The 22,045-nt window shown below is 47.3% G+C and overlaps 1 protein-coding gene across 1 annotated transcript in view; it reads left to right on the plus strand.

Annotated features, from left to right (window-relative positions):
* The first annotated feature begins 1,357 nt into the window (after nt 1–1,357).
* ZC4H2 (zinc finger C4H2-type containing) overlaps nt 1,358–22,045 on the plus strand; it is a 34,818-nt gene continuing 14,130 nt past the window's right edge. Inside the window, exons 1-2 of the mRNA XM_030209487.1 lie at nt 1,358–1,537; nt 11,111–11,282. Coding sequence (XP_030065347.1) covers nt 1,485–1,537; nt 11,111–11,282 — 225 coding nt within the window. The 5' untranslated portion in view covers nt 1,358–1,484. The remainder of the gene's footprint in view (nt 1,538–11,110; nt 11,283–22,045) is intronic.

A 22,045-nucleotide genomic window follows, 5' to 3' on the forward strand; every position in this document is an offset into this window, starting at 1 on the left:
GTGTATACCTGACCTTGATTTGCATCTGCCATTTTCAGGGCACAGACCTTAGAAGTCTGCCCAGCACTAGCCCCGCCTCCCACCACCGGCTCTGCCACCCAATCTCCGCTAAGCTTCTGAGGATCCCTTCCTTCTGAACAGGATTCCTTTATGTTTATCCCACGCATTTTTTAATTCCATTACCGTTTTCATCTCCACCACCTCCCGCTTATCCAGGTTAGGGTTACCAAATGTCCTCTTTAATGACAGTGGGCAAAATTCCCCAGGCCTGGGCCTCCAAGGGGGGACCAGCACTGGGATCTCTCTCTCCTGCTCCTGACCAGACCTGGGTGATTGCGTCCTGACAGAAGCAGGAGAGAGAAAACTCCGGCACCGGGCCCCAGGCCCCCCCCCTTGCTTTGCCTGCCTAGCAGCTGCTGGGCCCTCAGGCTGTGCATACTCAGTTTTGAGACTGAGCATGTACGACCTGAGGAAAGCAGCCGCAGGGGCAGACAATGTTGAGCACTGGAAGGAGCCACGCTGCCTGCAGCTGGCGGGGCCAGCCAAGGTACTTTGGGCAGGCAGGTGGGTGGGTGACGGCGGTGGCAATGACGATGATTCGGAGGGGGGGCGGCGGCGGGGGCTCACTCTCTTGGTGGCTGTGCCTTTTTCACCAACACACCTATCCAAATAATGAAACCATCTCTGGTGTATTAGTCAGTCTGGACGCACGGGGGTGCTAAAGAGAGAGAAAGGCATTGCTGATCCCTTTCTCTGTTTCCCTGCTGGTTGAATCTGTCAAAAGAGTTTTATTCACGCAGCACAACTTTAAGCACCTGTAAAGTATCTCAGAAGCCAACTTTAAAGTTGCAGGGCTAGGTCTGCCTAAGATTGCTGCAGCAATGACCCGGGGAATGACAGAAATTAAAGAACCAGTACTGAACAAGTCGTCCGGAGTCACCAAAAGCTGGTCCCAATGACATCAAGGAACAAGAGGAAAGAAACACTGGGGCAGAAAACAAAAGGAAAGCACATATGGCTTCCCCTCTCTCTGCTGCTGTTAACAGGACATCGATCAATGCACAGCCAGCAGCACCCTCCCCCCCCCCCAGGGCTGTAACCTGCTCTGCCGCCCGCTCCCCTTGATTCTCAGCACTAATTGAGCAAATCAAACACGACACGGTCCCTTCCCCGTCTCGGACATAAATGAGCTGTGGCCAATTGATTCCCCCCTGCGTAACAAAGGCAGCAGCCGGCTGGCGGCGCACAGGAAGGGGCGGGTCCCGCGGCATTCTGGGAATCGTAGTTTTCCCTGGCCGCGGACGGCTATAAGAAGCAAGGCGGTTTAAAGACAGCTCCGTACTACAAGTCCCAGCAGCCCACTGCCGCCCTCCCCCTCCCCCAGCCGCTACCAGCTTTGCTATACTACATTGTATCCCTCGCATTGTTTTGCTGGTGTTGTTGTGGCCACATTTCACGGGACGTTTGATTTCGGAGTGAAAAGCATGGCTGATGAGCAGGAGATCATGTGCAAATTGGAAAGCATCAAAGAGATCAGGTAATTCCGCATAACTTAGCTCCTCGCTCTCTTCTGGGTTTGGTGGGGGAGCTGCAGCTGTGCACAGGAAAATGCTTGGTACCAACAGATCGCCTAGTTCCCGGGCGCTGATTATATGGGCTCGTTGAAAGAGTAAATTAACCTCCGCGGGGGCGTGTGTTTGGGTTCAGCCCCCCTCCCTCCTCTCTTTTTTTTTCATCCCTTCGGTGCCGAGGAGCTTCTGTAACGTTGAATGCACGGACGGGCTGCATCCGAGCGCAGCGATCTATTGATGCAGAAAGACATCGTTCACTCTTGCGTGTGCTCAGGAATTTCGACGATAGTTTTTTCTGCAAAGTGACTAGTTAGGGGCTACTACATGCAGATCTTCTGTCTGCTTTTTCTCTCGATGGATTGTGGGGCTCCTGGAAGGAGGTTTATGTCTGGATGTTGCACTGCAGTGTTAATTGAAACGGGGCCTTTCGTGCACTTGTTACCTTCGGCAGATGTGGGCTGGCAACCCTGTTGCTGATGCAGATTTTCCCCCAGCAGCTGCCTGGACTCTGCAATACACACAATAACATTTAACAGGAATACCTTTATCTTAAGTAAGCCAAGATAGGTCGCTTTTTCTTCTGTAAACCCAGTGGTCTCCTCCCCTAACAAAATATAAGTAAGGTGCGTTCATGTGTTTATTAAATAATGTGGTTCAACTACGATTGCAATTAATGTAACGACTAGTTAAGTGGCTAATAGCGTGCGACAGATTAACATCTCTTTAAAGAAGCATCGTTTTATTAACCTGACGATGTGTATTAAGTGCACTTATTTAAAACTTAGATACGTGATGAATAGTGTAAGAAACAAGGGAGATCGGCAAAAATATAGGAATGATACCAATAAAGAGGGAATCGTGTTTCAAACAGGACAACCACCCTGTATTTAAGGACTTAAGGATTTATTGCAGGCGCATAGCCAGACCTTAATTTTTTTTTTTTTTTTTTGGGGGGGGGGGGGGGGTCCTCAAGACTCGCCAGCAGAAGCCTTCCTCCAGCGATGTTCGCTCCCCCTCCCCCATTGGTACAGCCAGATGCACTAACTCCATGGAAAGAGCCCTTCCCTTACCAACCCCTTAGCGAATCGGTAAAAAACGGGCATGCATGAAGGAAATCGCATGCAAATGAGCTACTCGCTGTTAGTTCATTTGCACGCGATTTCCTTCATAAGGAAGGGGAAGCCAGTCAGCCAGCTGAGCATGCGCAGAGCAGCCAAGCATTATGCTGACTGCTCTGCGCATGCCAAAGATGGCTTCATACACGTCCTTCACTAAAAAAAAAAAAAAAAAAGGACGTCCCTGATGAGCACTTGGACGTTTTTCCCTTCAGATTTTGTGATGGGCGTCCTTCTCTTGGACGTGTTTTTCTTACGTGCCAGAAATGACCACGCTGGAGAGAATCGGAGATCGGGATGTGCGAGGACGTCCAAATCAAAACTAAACGCGCTATGAGGAACTGAGTTCGATTCCCACTTCAGGCACAGGCAGCTCCTTGTGACTCTGGGCAAGTCACTTAACCCTCCATTGCCCCATGTAAGCCGCATTGAGCCTGCCATGAGTGGGAAAGCGCGGGGTACAAACAAAATAAATCATGATTGGCTGAGAGAGACCTGGAGGGGCATAATCGAAAGGGACGTCCAAATAGTTTTGATTTGGACGTCCTTGCACGTCCCGATCCCCGATTCTCTCCGGCGTGGTCATTTACGGCACGTAAGAAAAACATGTCCAAGAGAAGGACGCCCATCACAAAATCTGAAGGGAAAAACATCCAAGTGCTCGTCAGGGACGTCCTTTTTTTTTTTTTGAGTGACGGACGTCCAAGTGTTAGGCACTTGAGAGGATGTCCCTGACGTGCACTTGGACGTTTTTTTCCTTCCGATTTTTGCGATGGGTGTCCTTCTCTGCATGGGTCCCGCGCAGCCCCAACGAGAGGTGCAGACCTCCCGTTAGGTTTTCCACAGTGCATGGGGTCGGAAAACGACTGAGCATCTGCCTTGCATGTGCATTATAATACTAATTAGCTCATTATAATAACCTGTAGATCATTTGCATTCCGTTTTCATTAGCTGCGACCGTGACGGCTCGGAGAACCCTTTTGTGTATGTCTTGTTTTACTACTTGCTCGCTAGACTGGCTAGAACGGGTTTTAAAACCACGTTGCTGGCTCCTTAAGTTTAGTGCATCTGGCCCATAGACATACGAATTTACTTAGTAACTGATGTGCTTTGAAATTGAGCCTGGTTGTGTTTACATGGCGTGAGTGCGTTAACCCAGTGATTGCCTGAAGGAATTCAGGAGGAGGTGTTGCTACTACTACTACTACTATTTAGCATTTCTATAGCGCTACAAGGCATACGCAGCGCTACACAAACATAGAAGAAATACAGTCCCTGCTCAAAGAGCTTACAATCTAATAGACAAAAAATAAATAAAGTAAGCAAATCAAATCAATTAATGTGGACGGGAAGGAAGAGAGGAGGGTAGGTGGAGGCGAGTGGTTACAAGTGGTTACGAGTCAAAAGCAATGTTAAAGAGGTGGGTTTTCAGTCTAGATTTAAAGGTGGCCAAGGATGGGGCAAGACGTAGGGGCTCAGGAAGTTTATTCCAGGCGTAGGGTGCAGCGAGACAGAAGGCGCGAAGTCTGGAGTTGGCAGTAGTGGAGAAGGGAACAGATAAGAAGGATTTATCCATGGAGCGGAGTGCACGGGAAGGGGTGTAGGGAAGGACGAGTGTGGAGAGATACTGGGGAGCAGCAGAGTGAATACATTTATAGGTTAGTAGAAGAAGTTTGAACAGGATGCGAAAACGGATAGGGAGCCAGTGAAGGGTCTTGAGGAGAGGGGTAGTATGAGTAAAGCGACCCTGGCGGTACTACTACTATTTAGCATTTCTGATATTATTGCTCTGAGAGTCAGTGGGTCTCCCTGGAGCTGGTCCTCAGAAATACAGGTACAGCCCAGGTTTTTCATTTTGTGTTTTTCTCCTGTTGTTTACTGGAACTTCCATTTTTTTCCACATCTTTTTCTTTGATTTTCATTATGGGAATGATATTATTGGTAGTGTAATGTGCCTTCTTTTGAAAGATTTCGGATACACAAAAACCTAAAGTTTCAGGTAAACTGTTTTGGACAGAAAATGACATGACTTTTCCCCACGGTATTTCTACGAAATGCACATCCCTAGTGTTAGTCCGGTAGGCATTTGTGTAAACTTGTGTGACTGAAAGTCAATAAACCAGAACAGAAAGTGCTTCTGACAAAGTTTTGGGAGTGACACTTGCTTCATGAGGTCGGAGCCAATTGGCCCTTTTGTTACACGCAAACCTTAGAGTAGGGATCCTTAAAAGATTTAAAAAAAAAAACCCTCTGAGAAAGGAATGCTACTAATCCCAAACTCTTACATCTAAGCATTTAACTATCAAATATAATCTTAACCCAACTACTGTGCTGCATTTCTTTGAAAGCAAATTTTGAATAAGACATCAACCCATGATTGTCATGGGTCCTGCTTTTTTTCTTTTTAATTAGGTGGCTGACACCTTCACTTGGTTTGGGAATGCATGCCACATGGGTTTTTTTTATTTTTGTTACATTTGTACCCCGCGCTTTCCCACTCTTGGCAGGCTCAATGCGGCTTACATGGGGCAATGGAGGGTTAAGTGACTTGCCCAGAGTCCCACTAGCAACATTCCATGTAGAAGTCGGCCCTTGTAGATCAGCAATGTGGCCGCGCAGGCTTCTGCTTCTGTGAGTCTGACGTCCTGCACGTACGTGCAGGACGTCAGACTCACAGAAACAGAAGCCTGCGCAGCCTTCTACATGGAATGTTGCTAGTGGAATAGCAACATTCCATGTAGAATCTCCAATAGTAGCAACATTCCATGTAGAATCTCCAATAGTATCTATTTTATTTTTGTTACATTTGTACCCTGCGCTTTCCCACTCATGGCAGGCTCAATGTGGCTTACATGGGGCAATGGAGGGTTAAGTGACTTGCCCAGAGTCACAAAGAGCTGCCTGTGCCGGGAATCGAACTCAGTTCTTCAGTTCCCCAGGACCAAAGTCCACCACCCTAACCACTAGGCCACTGGTTCCTTCAGTAGGAAGCCAGGAAGCAATGTCAGTAGATGGCCCAGCTTCCTTCCTCTTTACCCTGATCACTGTCTCCCTTGCACATCTCCTTGCTTGTCTGGTGAAGGGTCTGCGTTAACTGGTAAAAGAGTGGGAAAACATTTGGGTAAAGAATAAACCAATAAAATGTTCGGTCCTTCAGATGGAACTGGTGTGTCTATTTTTTTTTTTAATTCAAAGCTTATTTACGAAGTTCTCTTTACTCAAGCTTCATGTTGGTTCAGTTATTAAAGATGCTACAGGATACTATCAAGTCCTAGGGGTTCAGAGAGAAGAAGGCTAGTGAGTTTCTAATGCTGTTTGATATTATTTGAGGGTGGGGAAGGTTCAGAACAAGCCAGTGGAGTGCTGGATCCAACCTAAAAGGGAAATAAGGGAGATTGTAAGCTCTTTGAGCAGGGACTGTCTTTCTTCTATGTTTGTGCAGCGCTGCGTACGCCTTATAGCGCTATAGAAATGCTAAATAGTAGTAGTAGTAGTCTCTTGTAACCAGAGCTGATATTGTGATGTCATAATGCCTCAGCCACCAATAAGAGCCAACCTCATCAGTGATGTCACAATGGCTTGATTGTCCTATACTTGGCTCACTTTTATTACATAGCTCTTTGAGCAGGGACTGTCTTTCTTCTATGTTTGTGCAGCGCTGCGTACGCCTTGTAGCGCTATAGAAATGCTAAATAGTAGTAGTAGTAGTAGAATGGGACTTGATATACTACCTATCTGTGATTACAGTCAAAGCAGTTTACGTATTATATACTGGTATATATTTTGTACCTGGGACAACGGAGGGTTAAGTGATTTGCCCAGAGTCACAAGGAACTGCAGTAGGAATTGAACCCAGTTCCCCAGGATCAAAGTCTGCTGCACTAACCATTAGGCCACTCCTAGCTGAAAAACTTTGTGGACTTACCAACCTGTGTGGGAAGGAGAACATAAGAATGGCCATACTGGGTCAGACCATTGGTCCATCTAGCCCAATATTCTGTTTCCAATAGTGGCCAATCCAGCTCACAAGTACTTGGCAGAAACCCAGATAGTAGCAACATTCCATGCTACCAATCCCAGGGCAAGCAGTGGCTTCCCCATGTTCATCTCAATAACAGACGGTGGACTTTTCCTCCAGGAACTTGTCCAAACCTTTTTTTGAACCCAGACACGCTGACCATTCCATTCCAGCATTTGTATCCTGCCTATTTCTACTAGAGAATCAAAACGGGTCACAAAAATTATATCCCTAAAAAGACATAAAAAAATACTTGAGAAAGAAATCACAATTCCATACCGAAATATTTGTTGAACGAATATATCATCAATAATTTTCAAAATAACAGATTAGTTAAACGTTGTCCATATTGATGCTGGATTCAAATTCCACATCCTACTGGATTGATAATGAAACGAACTATCATGAAAGTGCTTGAGCAAAACATCCTTAACAGTAGGAGAATCTAAACAAGATGAAGACCTAAACCAAGGAACAGATAATAATTGAGTGTGGGAGTTTCGGCATAAACCATGGAGGGTTTATATATGTTTTTTGTTGTTACATGAAGTATGTATTTTTCTATACATATAGTACATATGTATGACACACGTTTTTTTAGAACACTGTTGTGACCCGTGAGGCAGGCATTTGGTGAAGCTGAAACACGGACCATGTCGGGCCCTTTTGTCCAAGCAGCAAATAAAAGTGTCTTTTAAGTACCATCTCCAGTGCTGGATTGTCCTTCGGTCAGCCTGTACTCTTTTTTTTTTTTTTTTTTTTTTTTTTTTTTTTTTTGATTGGGTCTTAAACTCTATTCGAGCACTGACTGGTAGCCAGTGTAAATCTTTCAACAATGGTGTATCAAATTCATTGAGTGAAAAAAATATTTCCTCCTATTTGTTTTAAAAGTATTTCTATGAAGCTACATTGTGTCCCCTAGTCTTTGTACTTCTTGAAAGAGTGAAAAACAATTCACTTTTACCCATTCTACTCATCTGAGGATTTTGTAGCCGCAATCATATCCCCACCCCCCCATCCTTCTCTGTTCCAAGCTGAAGAGCCCTAACCTCTTTATGAGAGGAGTTCCATCCCCTTTATCATTTTGGTCGCTCTTCTTTGAACCTTTTCTAATTCCGCTATATCTTTTTTCAGATACAGCGACCAGAACTGAACGCGATACTCGAGGAGACCCCCACCGCTTTTGACTGACCCACAGATGTTCAGGTGTGGGATCTTCTCTGGACCAGTCAAAAGTATATGTGTAGAAAGTAGCTCCTACCTGGCCACAATGAATTGATTTCCTGGTGGTGTGAAGACCTTCTCTTTGAGTCTTGATTTGGAATGTTTGAAACCCTCGTTTTGATGTTTATTTAAATGCATTGGTGGAGTCTTTATACAGAGGGTAGCGACATTCTAACTAGAGGTGGAGTTTCTCTAAAGTGGTTGGTGTTAGAGCCCTGCTACCAAGACAATTTGGTTGACACCAGGGGCGTATCTGCGTGGGGCCACAGGGGCCTGGGCCCCCGCAGATTTCGCCCTGGCCCCCCCTCCCCGCCGTCAACCCTCCCCCGCTGCTTACTTTTGCTGGCGCCGAGGTCCGACCCGCAATCTCCGTTTTTCGTCTTCCTCCGTGGCCATGCTTCCAGGAAGTAACGCTGCAGTGCTGATTCGTTGAATCCAGTTCGGCGTCTGACGTCAGACGTCGAACTGGGGTCAACGAATCAGCACTGCAGCGTTACTTCCTGGAAGCATGGCCACGGAGGAAGACGAAAAACGGAGACTGCGGGTCGGGACCTCGGCGCCAGCAAAAGTAAGCAGCGGGGGAGGGTTGACGGCGGGGAGGGGGTGGAGAGAGGCGGCGGCGGGGGGGGGGGGGGGGGGAGGGAGGCAAAAATGTGCCCCCCCTCTCTGGCTCTGGCCCCCCCTACCGCCGGATTCCAGATACGCCCCTGGTTGACACCTGACACAGGCACTTGCAGACACACGTTCTGACAAAACACTTTATACCACATGGCTCCTGTGGTACTTTTCTCCACCCCTTGGCTGTCTTCTTCTTCTTCACCCTTACTACTATTAAACATTTCTATAGCACTACTAGACTTACGCAGCGCTGTACAAATGAACATGAGAAGACAGTCCCTGCTCAACAGACCTTACAATCTAAATTGGACAGACGAAATAGACAGCTAGGGGTGGGGAAATTGCAGTGGTAGGGGTGATAAGTGAGGGTGTTGAGTAAGAGTCATGGTTAGGAGTCGAAAGCAGTAGCAAAGAGGTGGGCTTTAAGCCTAGACTTGGACAGCCAGAGACTGAGCCTGACGTACTTACGGCTCAGGGAGTCTATTCCAGGCATAGGGAGCAGCGAGATAGAAGGAACGGAGCCGGGAGTTAGCAGTGGGGGAGAAGGGGGACGACAGGAGACATTTACCCAGCGAACGGAGTTCACGGGGAGGAGTGTAGGGAGAGATGAGAGCGGAAAGGTACTGAGGAGCTGCGGTGATTTAACCAGAGCTGACATTGTGATGTCATAATGCCTCAGTCCACCAATGCCTAAGAGCCAACCTCATCAGTGATGTCACAATGGCTTGACTGTCCTATACTTGGCTCATATTACTACTACTAAAACATTTCTATAGCGCTACTAGACTTACGCAGCGCTGTACAAATGAACATGAAAAGACAGTCCCTGCTCAACAAAGCTTACAATCTAAATTGGACAGACGAACAGACAGCTAGGGGTGGGGAAATTGCAGTGGTAGGGGTGATAAGTGAGGGTGTTGAGTAAGAGAGTCATGGTTAGGAGTCGAAAGCAGTAGCAAAGAGGTGGGCTTTAAGCCTAGACTTGAAGACAGCCAGAGACTGAGCCTGACGTACCGGCTCAAGGAGTCTATTCCAAGCATAGGGAGCAGAGAGATAGAAGGAACGGAGCCGGGAGTTAGCAGTGGGGGAGAAGGGGGACGACAGGAGACATTTACCCAGCGAACAGAGTTCACGGGGAGGAGTGTAGGGAGAGATGAGAGCGGAAAGGTACTGAGGAGCTGGGGTGATTTAACCAGAGCTGACATTGTGATGTCATAATGCCTCAGTCCACCAATGCCTAAGAGCCAACCTCATCAGTGATGTCACAATGGCTTGACTGTCCTATACTTGGCTCATACTACTACTACTACTATTAAACATTTCTATAGCGCTACTAGACTTACGCAGCGCTGTACAAATTAACATGAAAAGACAGTCCCTGCTCAACAGAGCTTACAATCTAAATTGGACAGACGAACAGACAACTAGGGGTGGGGAAATTGCAGTGGTAGGGGTGATAACTGAGGGTGTTGAGTAAGAGAGTCATGGTTAGTAGCAAAGTTAGACATGCATACTTCAAACCGTCACAAAATGGTGGGTTTCCCTTTCTTCCACTCACAGGTTCAGAGTACCAGGGATTGTGTGGGGGTATAAGGTGCTTGTTCTGTCTGTGTATGTCTGAGTTGTACATGTGTATTTCACTGCTATAGACACACGTTTCCTATAGACCAGCTGTTCCCAAACCTGTCCTGGAGGAACCTCAGTCAGTCAGGTCCTCAGGACATCCACAATGAATATACATGAGACAGATCAGCATACCAAGGAGGCAGTGTATGCAAATCAACCTCATGAACACTCACCGTGGACACCCTGAAAACCCGACTGACGGGCTCCCCCAGGACAGGTCTGGGAATCACTGGTCTATAGGAAACACAGACGTGTATTTCTAGGGATGTCTTCCAGGTGTGTGGCACATGCATGAGATGCTGTGGAGATTTGTGTGTAGTGTATGGTGAGAGCATATGGTTTGAGAAGCAGTGTGCAGAGGGTGTCTTAAGTGTCTAGAGGCGTGGTGGTGGCCTTGGGATGTTGGGTTGTTTGTGGGTATAGAGCAGAGCTGCCATTACCCATTCCAGGAGTGAAACTTTGGCCAGTTCTGGTTTTTAAAACTTGCATCCCAAAGCAGTGTAGTATTTTCAGGGTAGAAAAGGTCCTGGCACCCAGAACCAGGTAGTTTTTCCTTTAAATTAAGTCACACCATAGGGTTTTAAGCTGTGATGCTATTTAACAAACATTACGTTTTCTAACTCATTTTGCTGATCCAATCATTTAAACGAACAGAAAAGGCCTGAATACTTTTCTTTATGGTAGGGAAGGGGCCCCCCAGTTTTTCAAACTTGCGTCAAACCAATAAAAAAATAATCTAATAATATACATGGAATATGCAATTTAGATTTTATTTTTTCTAAAGCTAGGGCTCTCGGACTAAAGAACGAAGTGATGCAATATATTTTTTTTAAATTAAGATTGGCCAGTATGGTCAGAGCGGGTGAGGACGGGGACAGACTTTGTCGTCATGTCGTTCTCTACACCGGACCTCATAGAATTGCCCTTTGTCCTTCTAGGAATAAGACTTTGCAGATGGAGAAGATCAAAGCTCGCCTTAAAGCGGAGTTTGAGTCGCTGGAGTCGGAAGAGCGACACCTGAAAGAGTACAAACAGGAGATGGACCTGCTGCTGCAGGAGAAGATGGCGCACGTAGAAGAACTCAGACTGATCCACGCCGACATCAACGTGGTATGTAATGCCGAGCCTGGAGGACAGGGGGCGACTGGGTATGTGCGCCATATCCCGGGGTGCGGGGTTTTACTCTGAAATGGAAGAATGCGGGGCTCTTTTATTAAGCTGCGTAGACGCCTATGCTGCCCAACGCACGTCAAATTTGGAGTTACTGCCTTGCTACCGTGAGGCCCGGGTGGTAATTTCATTTTTTATGCACATCCGCTACGCACGCCAGAAACAGGGTGTTACTCATCATTCTACGTGCGTAGACAATTACTGCACGGTTACTGTGTAACATAGAGGGGCATAATCGAATGCGAACGACCATCTCGGAGGACGGGTCCACGAAGGGGCGGGACAGACCGTATTTTCGAAAAAGATGGGTGTCCATCTTTTGTTTCGATAATACGGTTTGTGCCGGGCAAATGCATCACATTTGGGCAGCTTTGAGCTGGGCGGTATCGGTTTTCAGCGATAATGGAAACCGAAGGCGCCCAGCTCAAAAATGAACAAATCCAAGGCATTTGGTCATGGGAGGGGCCAGGATTCGTAGTGCACTGGCCCCCTCACATGCCAGGACACCAACCGGGCACCCTAGGGGGCACGTAACAAGTAAAAAAAAAACATTAAAATACCTCCCAAGTCCATAGCTCTCTTCCCTTGAGTGCTGAGCCCCCCAAATCCCCCCAAAACCCACTCCCCACAACTCTACACCAGTACCATAGCACTTATGGGTGAAGGGGGACACCTACATGTGGGTACAGTGGGGTTTGGGGGCGGTTTGGAGGGCTCCCATTTACCAGCACAAGTGTAACAGGTAGGGGGGATGGGCCTGGGCCTGGGTCCACCTGCCTGAAGTCCCACTAACAACTGCTCCAGGGACCTGTATACTGCTGTGATGGAGCTGGGTATGACATTTGAGGCTGGCATACAGGCTGGAAAAAAAAAAGGTTTTAAAGTTGTTTTTTTGGGTGGGAGGGGGTTAGTGACCACTGGGGGAGTCAGGGGAGGTCATCCCTGATTCCCTCGGGTGGTCATCTGGGCAGTTGGGGCACTTTTTGTGGACTTGTTTGTGAAAAAAAAAGGGTCCAAAAAAAGCAGCCCAAATTCTCGCTACTGACGCCCTTCTTTTTTCCATTGTCAGCTGAGGGCGCCCATCTCTCCTCAGCCGATAAACATGCCCCAGTCCCGCCTTCACCACACCTCCGACATGCCCCCGTCAACTTTGTTCATTCCCGCAATAGATTGCAGTTGGAGGCACCCAAAATCGGCTTCCGATTATACCGATTTGGGCGCCCACGGGAGAAAGGCACCCATCTCCCGATTTGGGTCGAAATATGGGCGTCTTTCTCTTTCGAAAATAAGCCTGATTGTAACATAGTAGATGACGGCAGAGAAAGAGACCTGTACGGTCCATCCAGTCTGCCGAACAAGATAAACTCATATGTGCTACTTTATGTGTATACCTGACCTTGATTTGCATCTGCCATTTTCAGGTCACAGATTGTAGAAGTCTGCCCAGCACTAGCCCCACCTCCCACCACCGGCTCTGCCACCCAATCTCGGCTAAGCTTCTGAGGATCCATTCCTTCTGAACAGGATTCCTTTGTTTATCCCACGCATGTTTGAGTTCCGTTACCGTTTTCTTTTCCACCACCTCCCGCGGGAGGGTCATTCCAAGCATCCACCACTCTCTCCGTGAAAAAATACTTCCTGACATTTTTCTCGAGTCTGTCCCCCTTCACTCTCATTTCATGTCCTCTAGTTCTACTGCCTTCCCATTAGGTGTGAGACCTAAGTCGGTGGCTGGCGGTAAGGTCTGAGACCCAAAATGGACGCGCGCCAATCTTTATTTTGCCCCATGTCCATTTTCAGCAAAAATTTTAAAAAAGGCCTTTTTTTTATAGGTGCGCTGAAAAATGGATCGGCGCTTGCCCAAAACATGCGCCTACACTGGCGCAGCCCATTTTTTGGCGCACCTTAGTAAAAGGACCCCTGTGTATAGGAGAAGCCTTCAGCGAGGGTTGCATTTCATTTTTAGAAAGTTTGTTCTTAATGGCTCTCTGCCCTTTAAAAAGGCCTGTGGAAATCTCTCTCTCTCTCTCTCTCTCTGGTGGATAAAACATGTCTAGTGATGAGAACAGAAATGAAGTAGCTGATGGATTAATGAGGTCACGTTGAGCAGTCTGACCTTAGGCTTTTCCCCGCTGCATTGAATCCAGTCCTAGTTTTCCAGTATAGGATTTCTTTTATAGCAATCGGGCTGATCGTGTTTTACCTTCTAATTGTACTTTATACGAAATAAATTTACAATAACGTTTAATGTTTTGATTTTTTTCAAATGAAGTTCCTAGAAAATCAGGATTCTATGGACTTCTACTGTTATCCAAAGCTCTGCAAATTTTTTTTTTTTTTTATTTGTACCCCGCGCTTTCCCACTCCTGGCAGGCTCAATGCGGCTTAGGTACTTATTTGTCCCTGGGGCAATGGAGGGTTAAGTGACTTGCCCAGAGTCACAAGGAGCTGCAGTGTAAATCGAACCCAGTTCGCCAGAATCAGAGTCCACCACTCTAACCACGAGGCCACTAGGCCACTCCTCCACTCTTGTGTATTATTTTCTGTGATTCAGTCCCCAAGAGCTATAAGATCCTGTTTTACTGGCTCCATCTGTTTTGGGGGTCGATGCAGATAGCCACTTGTTAAAGCTGATGACTGCTGGCTTCTAATGTGATCTTTCTGCAAAACATTGCCACTCAGATGTACTAATCAGTGAGTGTACAAATGACTTCGGGGTTAAAATTGTGGCTGTAGGAAAAGGGATAAGTGCGTAACTACATAAGTATTGCCATACTGAGACAGACCAAAGGTCCATCAAGCCCAGCATCCTGTTTCCAACAATGGCCAATCCAAGTCACAAATACCTGGGAAGATCCCACAACTGTACAATACATTTTATGCTGCTTATCCCAGAAAAAAGCAGTGAATTTTCCCCATTTTAATAATGGCTTATGGACTTTTCTTTTAGGAAGCTATCTAAACCTTTTTTTAAACCTTGCTAAGCTAACTGCTTTTACCACGTTATCTGGCAACAAGTTCCAGAGTTTAATTACACGTTGAGTGAAGAAATATTTTCTCCAATTCGTTTTAAGTTTACTACTTTGTAGCTTCATTGCGTGTCCCCTGGTCCTAGTATTTTTGGAAAGAGTAAACAAGCGATTCACGTCTACCCGTTCCACTCCACTCATTATTTTATAGACCTCTATCAAATCTCCCCTCAGTCATTTTTTCTCCAAGCTGGAGAGCCCAAAGCAGTTTACATATTATATACAGGTACTTATTTTGTACCTGGGACAATGGAGGGTTAAGTGACTTGCCCAGAGTCACAAGGAGCTGCAGTGGGAATTGAACTCAGTTCCCCAGGATCAAAGTCCACTGCACTAACCACTAGGCTACTCCTCCACTCATTCCACCAATAAGAGCCAACCTCATCAGTGATGTCACAATGGCTTGATTGCCCGATACTTGGCTCACTTCTGATATTGTGATGTCATAAGGGAAATGGGACTTGATATACTGCCTTTCTGAGTTTTTTTACAACTACATTCAAAGCGGTTTACATATATTCAGGTACTTATTTTGTACCAGGGGCAATGGAGGGTTCAGTGACTTACCCAGAGTCCAAGGAACTGCAGTGGGAATTTAATTAAATTCCCCTGGCAGAAATGCCCCTCTTCTTGTTTGTGTGTGATTGGCTCATGCACTGACGATGCACGATGTCTCCCCCTCCCAAATCCCTTGCAGTCTAGTGGCACTCCCAACAGACACCTCTCCCCCGGCCAGCGTATCTTGAAGAGGTAGGAGTGAAGGCCCATTTGCTCCTGCCTCAGCGTTCCCATCTTTGAAAATGGCAGCGCCTGACCTGGCACAGAGCATCCTGGCGCTAGAGGCCATTAGCACCATACTAGTGCCAGCATTTACCAGCGCAGAATGTTCAGAGGGGTCTAGCGTGGCAAAGAACAAGTGCGCCAGGTCTTGGCGCAGATAGCACGCAAATGTAGCCAGACATGTAAGTGAGGCCATTTTGTATTTCTCACCAATGCTCAGAAAAGAGCTTCCGAAACAAAACCGCCTTTTTGCTGCAAAAAAATAACGCTAGGTCAGAGCAGGCTTTAGGGGGCTGGAAGAGAGGATTTCCCATGATTCTCGTGCTCCTCTTGTGATTCTTTCTGCAAAATCTGCTGGTTTTGATTGCTTTTGGGAGCAGAAAGAAGCCTGTGTAGCAGACCCAAGTGGCGTCTCTTTCCTGCATCTAAATTTAAAGCGTTCATGCTAACAAAAGCGTCCAGAGCACACACTGGCGTCTGTTTCCTGCATCTAAATATGTGGCCAAGCTGAAAAAAAAAAAATTTAAAAATGCTTATATCAGTGGAGTCAGTGCATGCATATCTCTCTCATGAATATTTATTGTGGGTATCCCGAAAACCCAGTTTGGGAACTACTGGCTTATATTTAAGGCACCAACGTGTGCGTCATGTTCGGGATTCTCACAGCAGGGGCATAGCCAGATGTCGATGAGAGGGGGGGACCAGAGCCCAAGCTGGGGTGAGGGCACATTTTGGCCTACCGCCTCCCTGCCACCGCTCCCACCACCACTGCCAAGGTACTTTGGCTGGTGGGGGTCCCCAACCCCTGCCAGCTAAAGGGTTTGTGCTTCGCTGGTCTCACATTGCCTGGCGCCCTGTCCTGTTTTCAGTCGCTGTGCACGCTCGTTTTAATCAAACTGTTTCATTAAAGTTTCACTAAAACGAGCGTGCACAGCGACTGAAAACAGAACAGGGCGCCAGGCAATGTGAGACCAGCGTGGGACAAACGCTTTAGCATAGCGAGTGGGGGTTCGGGACCCCTGCCAGCCAAACCGGGGGCCCCCAGAGCCAATTTGGGGGGGGGCCCAGGCCTCCGGGGCCCCCCACGTAGCTACGCCACTGGCTCACAGGAGCTGAGCTTACTGCGGAACTGTTCTGCACGTGCCCCACGCACAATCTTCACACTGAACTTCCTAATGCTCAATACAATGAGCTCGCCTATATTTGCATCTCATTATTTTTCGGAGCTGTTACAGCGGCATTTTTACTGCCTATTCGGAACAGTGCTAGAGGTGTGAGCATTGGGGCCTCAGGAGGTGATGTGGCAGCGCTGTTAGAACGTGTCAAACACTGTACTTCCCTCTAATTCAGGGTTTCTCAATCCAGTTCTTGAGACGCACACCAAGCCAGTCTGGTTTTCAAGACATCTTCAAATGAATATGCATGAGATAAATTTGCATGCACTGCCTCCATTGTATTCTAACCATTTCATGCATATTCATTGCGGGTATCCTGAAACCCAGTTCCGAGGGCTGGGTTCACAATCCCCCGTTTTATCTCCATCCCTGCAGTTCATGGGTCCCTGGCCTCTCTCCCCTCCCCCATGGTGTGGAGGCTGTGCAGGTGGTACTTAGCCCACTGCCTGGAATTTTCATCTGGTCTGGGTGTGAACAAGTTCGCTGTCCTTTAATGAGGACCTCATCCTCCTGGAGAGATGCCCTTGGCTTACGTAGTACTGGACACATTCCTTTTTTTTTTTTTTTTTTTAATTTCAAAGTGTTTCTTTATTGAAAACACTAAAACAGCAAACAACAATTATACATCACAACAATAAGCAGCATTACAAAAACAGTTCACACTAGTATGGCATCCATTAAACAGCAAACGAATGGAGCAGATTAACTCATCGCTGTATCGATAAATCCTGGACACATTCTGAACGAAGCCTGCTGGTCTTGCTCATTTTTTATACCCCCGTTTTCTGCCGTTCTCCACGGACAGGTGAAATGTGACTGTAAATTGCCTCAGGCTTCCAAGATCCAGGCTGGAAATTAGATCAGAGAGCAAGCGACAGCCATAAAGAGGCTTTACACCGCCTGACACCTGCAAGTGTTATTATCATTCATTCACAACATGACTTTTTCTTTGTCCGGCGGTGGCTTTGGCAATTCATTTCAAGAATAAAGCATTTAAGTCCAAGGAGTTTTCTTACCCCCTGCTCTATCCAGTCAGCAGGAACGACTTTGTCTTTTCTGCTTTTCTCATGTTAATGCATAAATATTTGGCACTGATTTAACTGGGGGCAGGAATATGACAGTATATTGATTTCCATACTCACTATTGTTAAGATCAGTAATAATTTAGATTTCCCCTGAGTGGGGGTAATAGAATGATCTTTACTTAGCTTTCTGTGGGGCCCTTTTACTAAGCCGTGTAAGTGTCTACGCGTTCCCAATGTGCGCCAAAATGGAGTTACCGCCCGGCTACTTAGTGGCTCTATGTGATAGTTTCATTTTTGACACTCGTCCGATATGCGTTGCTGAAAAATAATTTTTCTTTTTGGACGCGCGCAGGTTATTAGCGCCCGGGGATGAGGGTACATCTAGAATAATATAAAGCTCCTTGAGCTTAATGTTTTAGTCTTGAAAATCAATTCTCAAAGCCACCGTCGGACAATGGACAAGTCATGTTGTGAATGAATGACATTAACATCTGCAGGTATCGGGTGACGTAAAATCTCTTTTTTTGACTTTCACTTGATCTCTGAACTAATTTCCATTCCGCGCCTTTCGCCCTCAGAGGGAACCTACAAACCAAGAGATTCCAGGATCCAAGTTAGGCTTTGGAACAGTGATAGAGAATTTCAGGATTTCACTAGTGAAACATTTTTTCCTTTTTGCCAGTGTGTTAATTATTCCAAGGTGTGAAACCTGCATCTACATAAATGGGGGATTTTATAAAGGTTTACTGTGTAAAGCCAGTTTTACACACAAACAAGGCCTTTGGTAAAACAGTGCAGCTAGGGTTACCATATGTCCGGATTTACCTGGACATGCCCTCTTTTTGAGGACATGTCCAGGCAACCGGTCGGGTTTTGCCAATCTGTTCATTTTTGCCCGGGTTTTGCCAATCTAGCCTCCCTTCCCCTTACTTACTACTGCCCTGGTGGTCTAGTGACCTTTTCCGCCTTCGGGGCAGGAAAGAGCCCCCTCTTTCCTGCCCGGAGCGCTGCCCTGCATGCATTCTTCCTGTTCGTGATCTCGGCGCCGATTCAAAATGGCCGCCGAGAGTTGAAGTCTCGCAAGGTCACTTCAACTCTCGGCGGCCATTTTGAACCGGCGCCGAGATCACGAACAGGAAGGACGCATGCAGGGCAGCGCTCCGGGCAGGAAAAAGGGGGCTCTTTCCTGTCCCGAAGAGGTCACTAGACCACCAGGGCAGTAGTAAGGTAAGGGGAGGGGGGTGAGGGGGAGTGACGGGGTGTGTGACAGGGGGGAGGGGAAATGTGACAGGGGGCGGAGCGAGGGCATCAAAGGGGGCGGGTGTGAAAGGGGCGGGGCATGTCCTCCTTTTTGGGGGACAAAATATGGTAACCCTAAGTGCAGTGCCATACTGCATGGAAATGCATTCATGACAAGATGGTGCGTGTGTAAACGTGTGCTGTGCGTCATTCCATGGGTGGAGCTGTGATTACATGTATGTCTTTTGTAAAATATGTGAGTAGGTCACATGTATATAAATGTGCATGTCAGCATTTCCACATTATCGAGGCTGAATCGGAAGCCTTTTTTTAATGAAGGTATTTAGGGGCCTTTTGGACATTCCGCATCGTTGCCTGTTATCCAGTCAGGCCCATTAGATGTCACATGTCCCAGAAAATATATGGAAACAAAATATTTGAACTATGGAGCAGTGACATAGGCAGAAAGTTTTAACAAGGGGTTGCGCCCCCTCCCTGGGTCCTTTAAAATTACTTGCTGTTCTCCAGCCTTTGCCTTGGGAATGGCGACGGCACCCACAGGATGCAACTGGTGCTTTCTCTGTGAACTGTCCTGCCGAAACAGGAAGTTGCATCAGAAGGGGCGGGACGGTTCACAGAGAAAGTCCTGGTGCAGGCCGCAGGCAGCCTATGAGTGCCGCTGTCTTGAGTGAAGACTGGAGGGAGATGATTTTAAGGCACAGGTGTGGGGGCGGCCTGACGGGGGGGAGGGGGGTGCATACATAACACACACGCCTGGAATAAATATGCCATTGCTGTGGAGGATTATAGATCTCTAACTTTTGTTATTTATTAGTTTAGCCTCTCACTGCTTTAGGGCTGTCAACCTAGGGTTACCATGTGTCCGGGTTTCCCTGGAGATGTCCTCTTTTTGAGGGCGCCGTCGGGAGTCCGGGCGGGTTTCTGAATTTCCCGGATTTGTCCGGGTTTCTTCAGTTCGGGTCATCACATGACCTGTCCTGACTCCTCCTGACCTATAGTATGCACGCACGCGGCGTGGGCCGACGCAGGCAGGCTGCAGCGTCTGTGCGTGTGCCAGCCAGCCTGGCTGCTGCTAAGCTGATGGTGATCCTCCTGCACGCAGGCGCAGCGCTTTTCAATGCTACTGCCTGCCGCCTTCCGCCTGCAGCCGCCGCCATAACCCCGATGATGAGACTGCAGCGTCTGTGCGTGAGTGCCAGCGGCCAGCGCCGCCAGCCAGCTTTAGCGGTAACTGTCTATGTCTCATATCGCGAAGCCAAAGTGCTAAACTATATTTTAGGGATCAGCTGTGAAAACAGCGGTGTCTCAAATTATAACGATATAACAGTTCAAGCGGCAGCCTCGCGAGACTTCCATTGAAGTCTTGCACAGGGGGGCGGGGAAGGGTGTGACAGGGGGGCAGGGTATGTGTCCTATTTTGTTCTTAGGGCAAATATGGTAAACCTTCCCTGGAGATGGGTCCTACCCTGCTCATTGTAGTACAGACGCTGAGACCTGAGGCAGAGATGCCATGTACCTTCATTCATGGCTGCCTGAGGTTTTGTGCTTATCCCACCATCCCCTGCCAAGGGGCACATCAAGCGTCTTTTTCTGCAGCCTGGTAAAAGTACACCCTATTGTAGAAATCAATCTTTTTAATCTCCTATAATGCAGCTCCGGTCTGACCTGTGCAGTTTAAAAAAAGAAAAATCCTTTGATATAGAAGAGCTACACCAAGGGTCCGGAAAAAGCCAAAGCTGGTGTTGAGGACTGAGCAACACTGATAACTTTCTCAAGTTCCAATCTTGGCTAACCTCAAGCAGCTCTTTGAAAAGTCCCCTTTTGTGTCCTGCTGGACCATTTCTCTTGGTGTCATCTGAAGTTCAAATAGCACAGCTCCACTGTGACAGCTCATGGAGGGTCTGTTTCCCCAATCTGGAGGGAGCCAGAATGATCAAACATCTGGAAATGCTGGGGGGGGGGGGGGGGGGGCGGCAGGGGAGAAAGACTGATAAAAGGAACAGCTGTACTAAATCGAGACATTGCTGAAGACTGATCTCTTTGTCAGACGAGCTCCTGCAGGGAGGTGTGTGTGCGTAAGACATGAAAAGTAAAAGGAGTGATGTGAAGATGATGGGGGGGGGGGGGGGGGGGGGGGGGGGGGGGGGGGGGGGGGGGGGGGAGGGAGAGGGGGGGACAGAGGTTTATATATATACATGCACTCTCTCCCTCGTCCTATAGATGGCGCCCAAAGATAGGTGTGCAGTTGGCGTACATGGTTTTAGAATAAGGTGATTTATGCATACAGATTAATTGGCTTAATTGACAATAGCACTCAAGGCCACTTATTGATAGTTATTTGGTACTAATTAGGAGTTAAGTTTATAACTGATTTACACCCCTATTCTATAAATAACACGTCTAATTTCTCTGCCTTTTTTTTTAAACCCAGATATGCTAACCGCTGCTACCACATCCTCTGGTAGTGAGTTCCAGAACTTTACTATTCGTAGAATGAAAAAAATACTTCTCTTGGTTAAAAGTATTTCCATGTAATTTCATTGAGTGTCCCCGGTCTTTGTACTTTTTGAAAGACTGAAAAATTGATTCACTTCTATCCCTTTTTACACCACTCAGAATTTTGTAGACCGCTATCATATCCCCCCTCAGCCATCTCTTTTTCCAAGCTGAAGAGCCCTGACCTCTTTAAGTCTTTCCTCATATGGGAGGTGTTCCACCCCCCTTCATCGTTTTGGTCACTCTTCTTTAAACCTTTTCTAATTCCGCTATCTGTTTTTTGCGATATGGCGACCAGAATTGAATGCAGTACTCAAGGTAAAGTGAAAGTGATGTCATGGTGCATGCATAGGTGCTGTTTGTGTTCGCATATAGATGTATATGTGTGCACCTGGACAATGTGACTTCATTTGATTTCCTTTGTAGCCATTGTTAAGGGCTGTGGCCACTCACACATTATGGACAGGTGCTTTCTGTGTCCCTAGAGGGTTCACAATTGATGTTTTCATCCCTTAGGCAATGGAGGTTTATGTGATTTCCCCCAAGGTCAAACCCAGGATGCTAAGTTCCAACCATTGGGCCACTCCCCCACTGACAGTAAAGGTGTGTGAGGGTAGGCATGTGCTCCATGTTATGACCCGGGTGGGGTACTGCCTTCCTCTGCTTCCCCTGCCTCGCTTGCCCTAGACCCCTGCCCCAGTCTTGTTACATCGCCCCAGCAGCCCATTCCTTCAGGCTAATGTAGTCACCCTTGGGAACTTTCAGCTATAAACACCTCTGCAGAACCAGTCCCTTGCCCCTACGATCCTGAGGTAGCCACATTCGCCCCTCAGCCCAGTGTTCCTCCCTCCCCCATTCCCAGTTACGTGCAATGACCAGGATTGCACCCAACTACTGCCATCAAATCCAGCAAGAGATTATTGGGAGTTTAAAAATGT

Source organism: Microcaecilia unicolor, chromosome 7 (genome assembly GCF_901765095.1).
Source record: "Microcaecilia unicolor chromosome 7, aMicUni1.1, whole genome shotgun sequence".
NCBI lineage: Eukaryota > Metazoa > Chordata > Amphibia > Gymnophiona > Siphonopidae > Microcaecilia > Microcaecilia unicolor.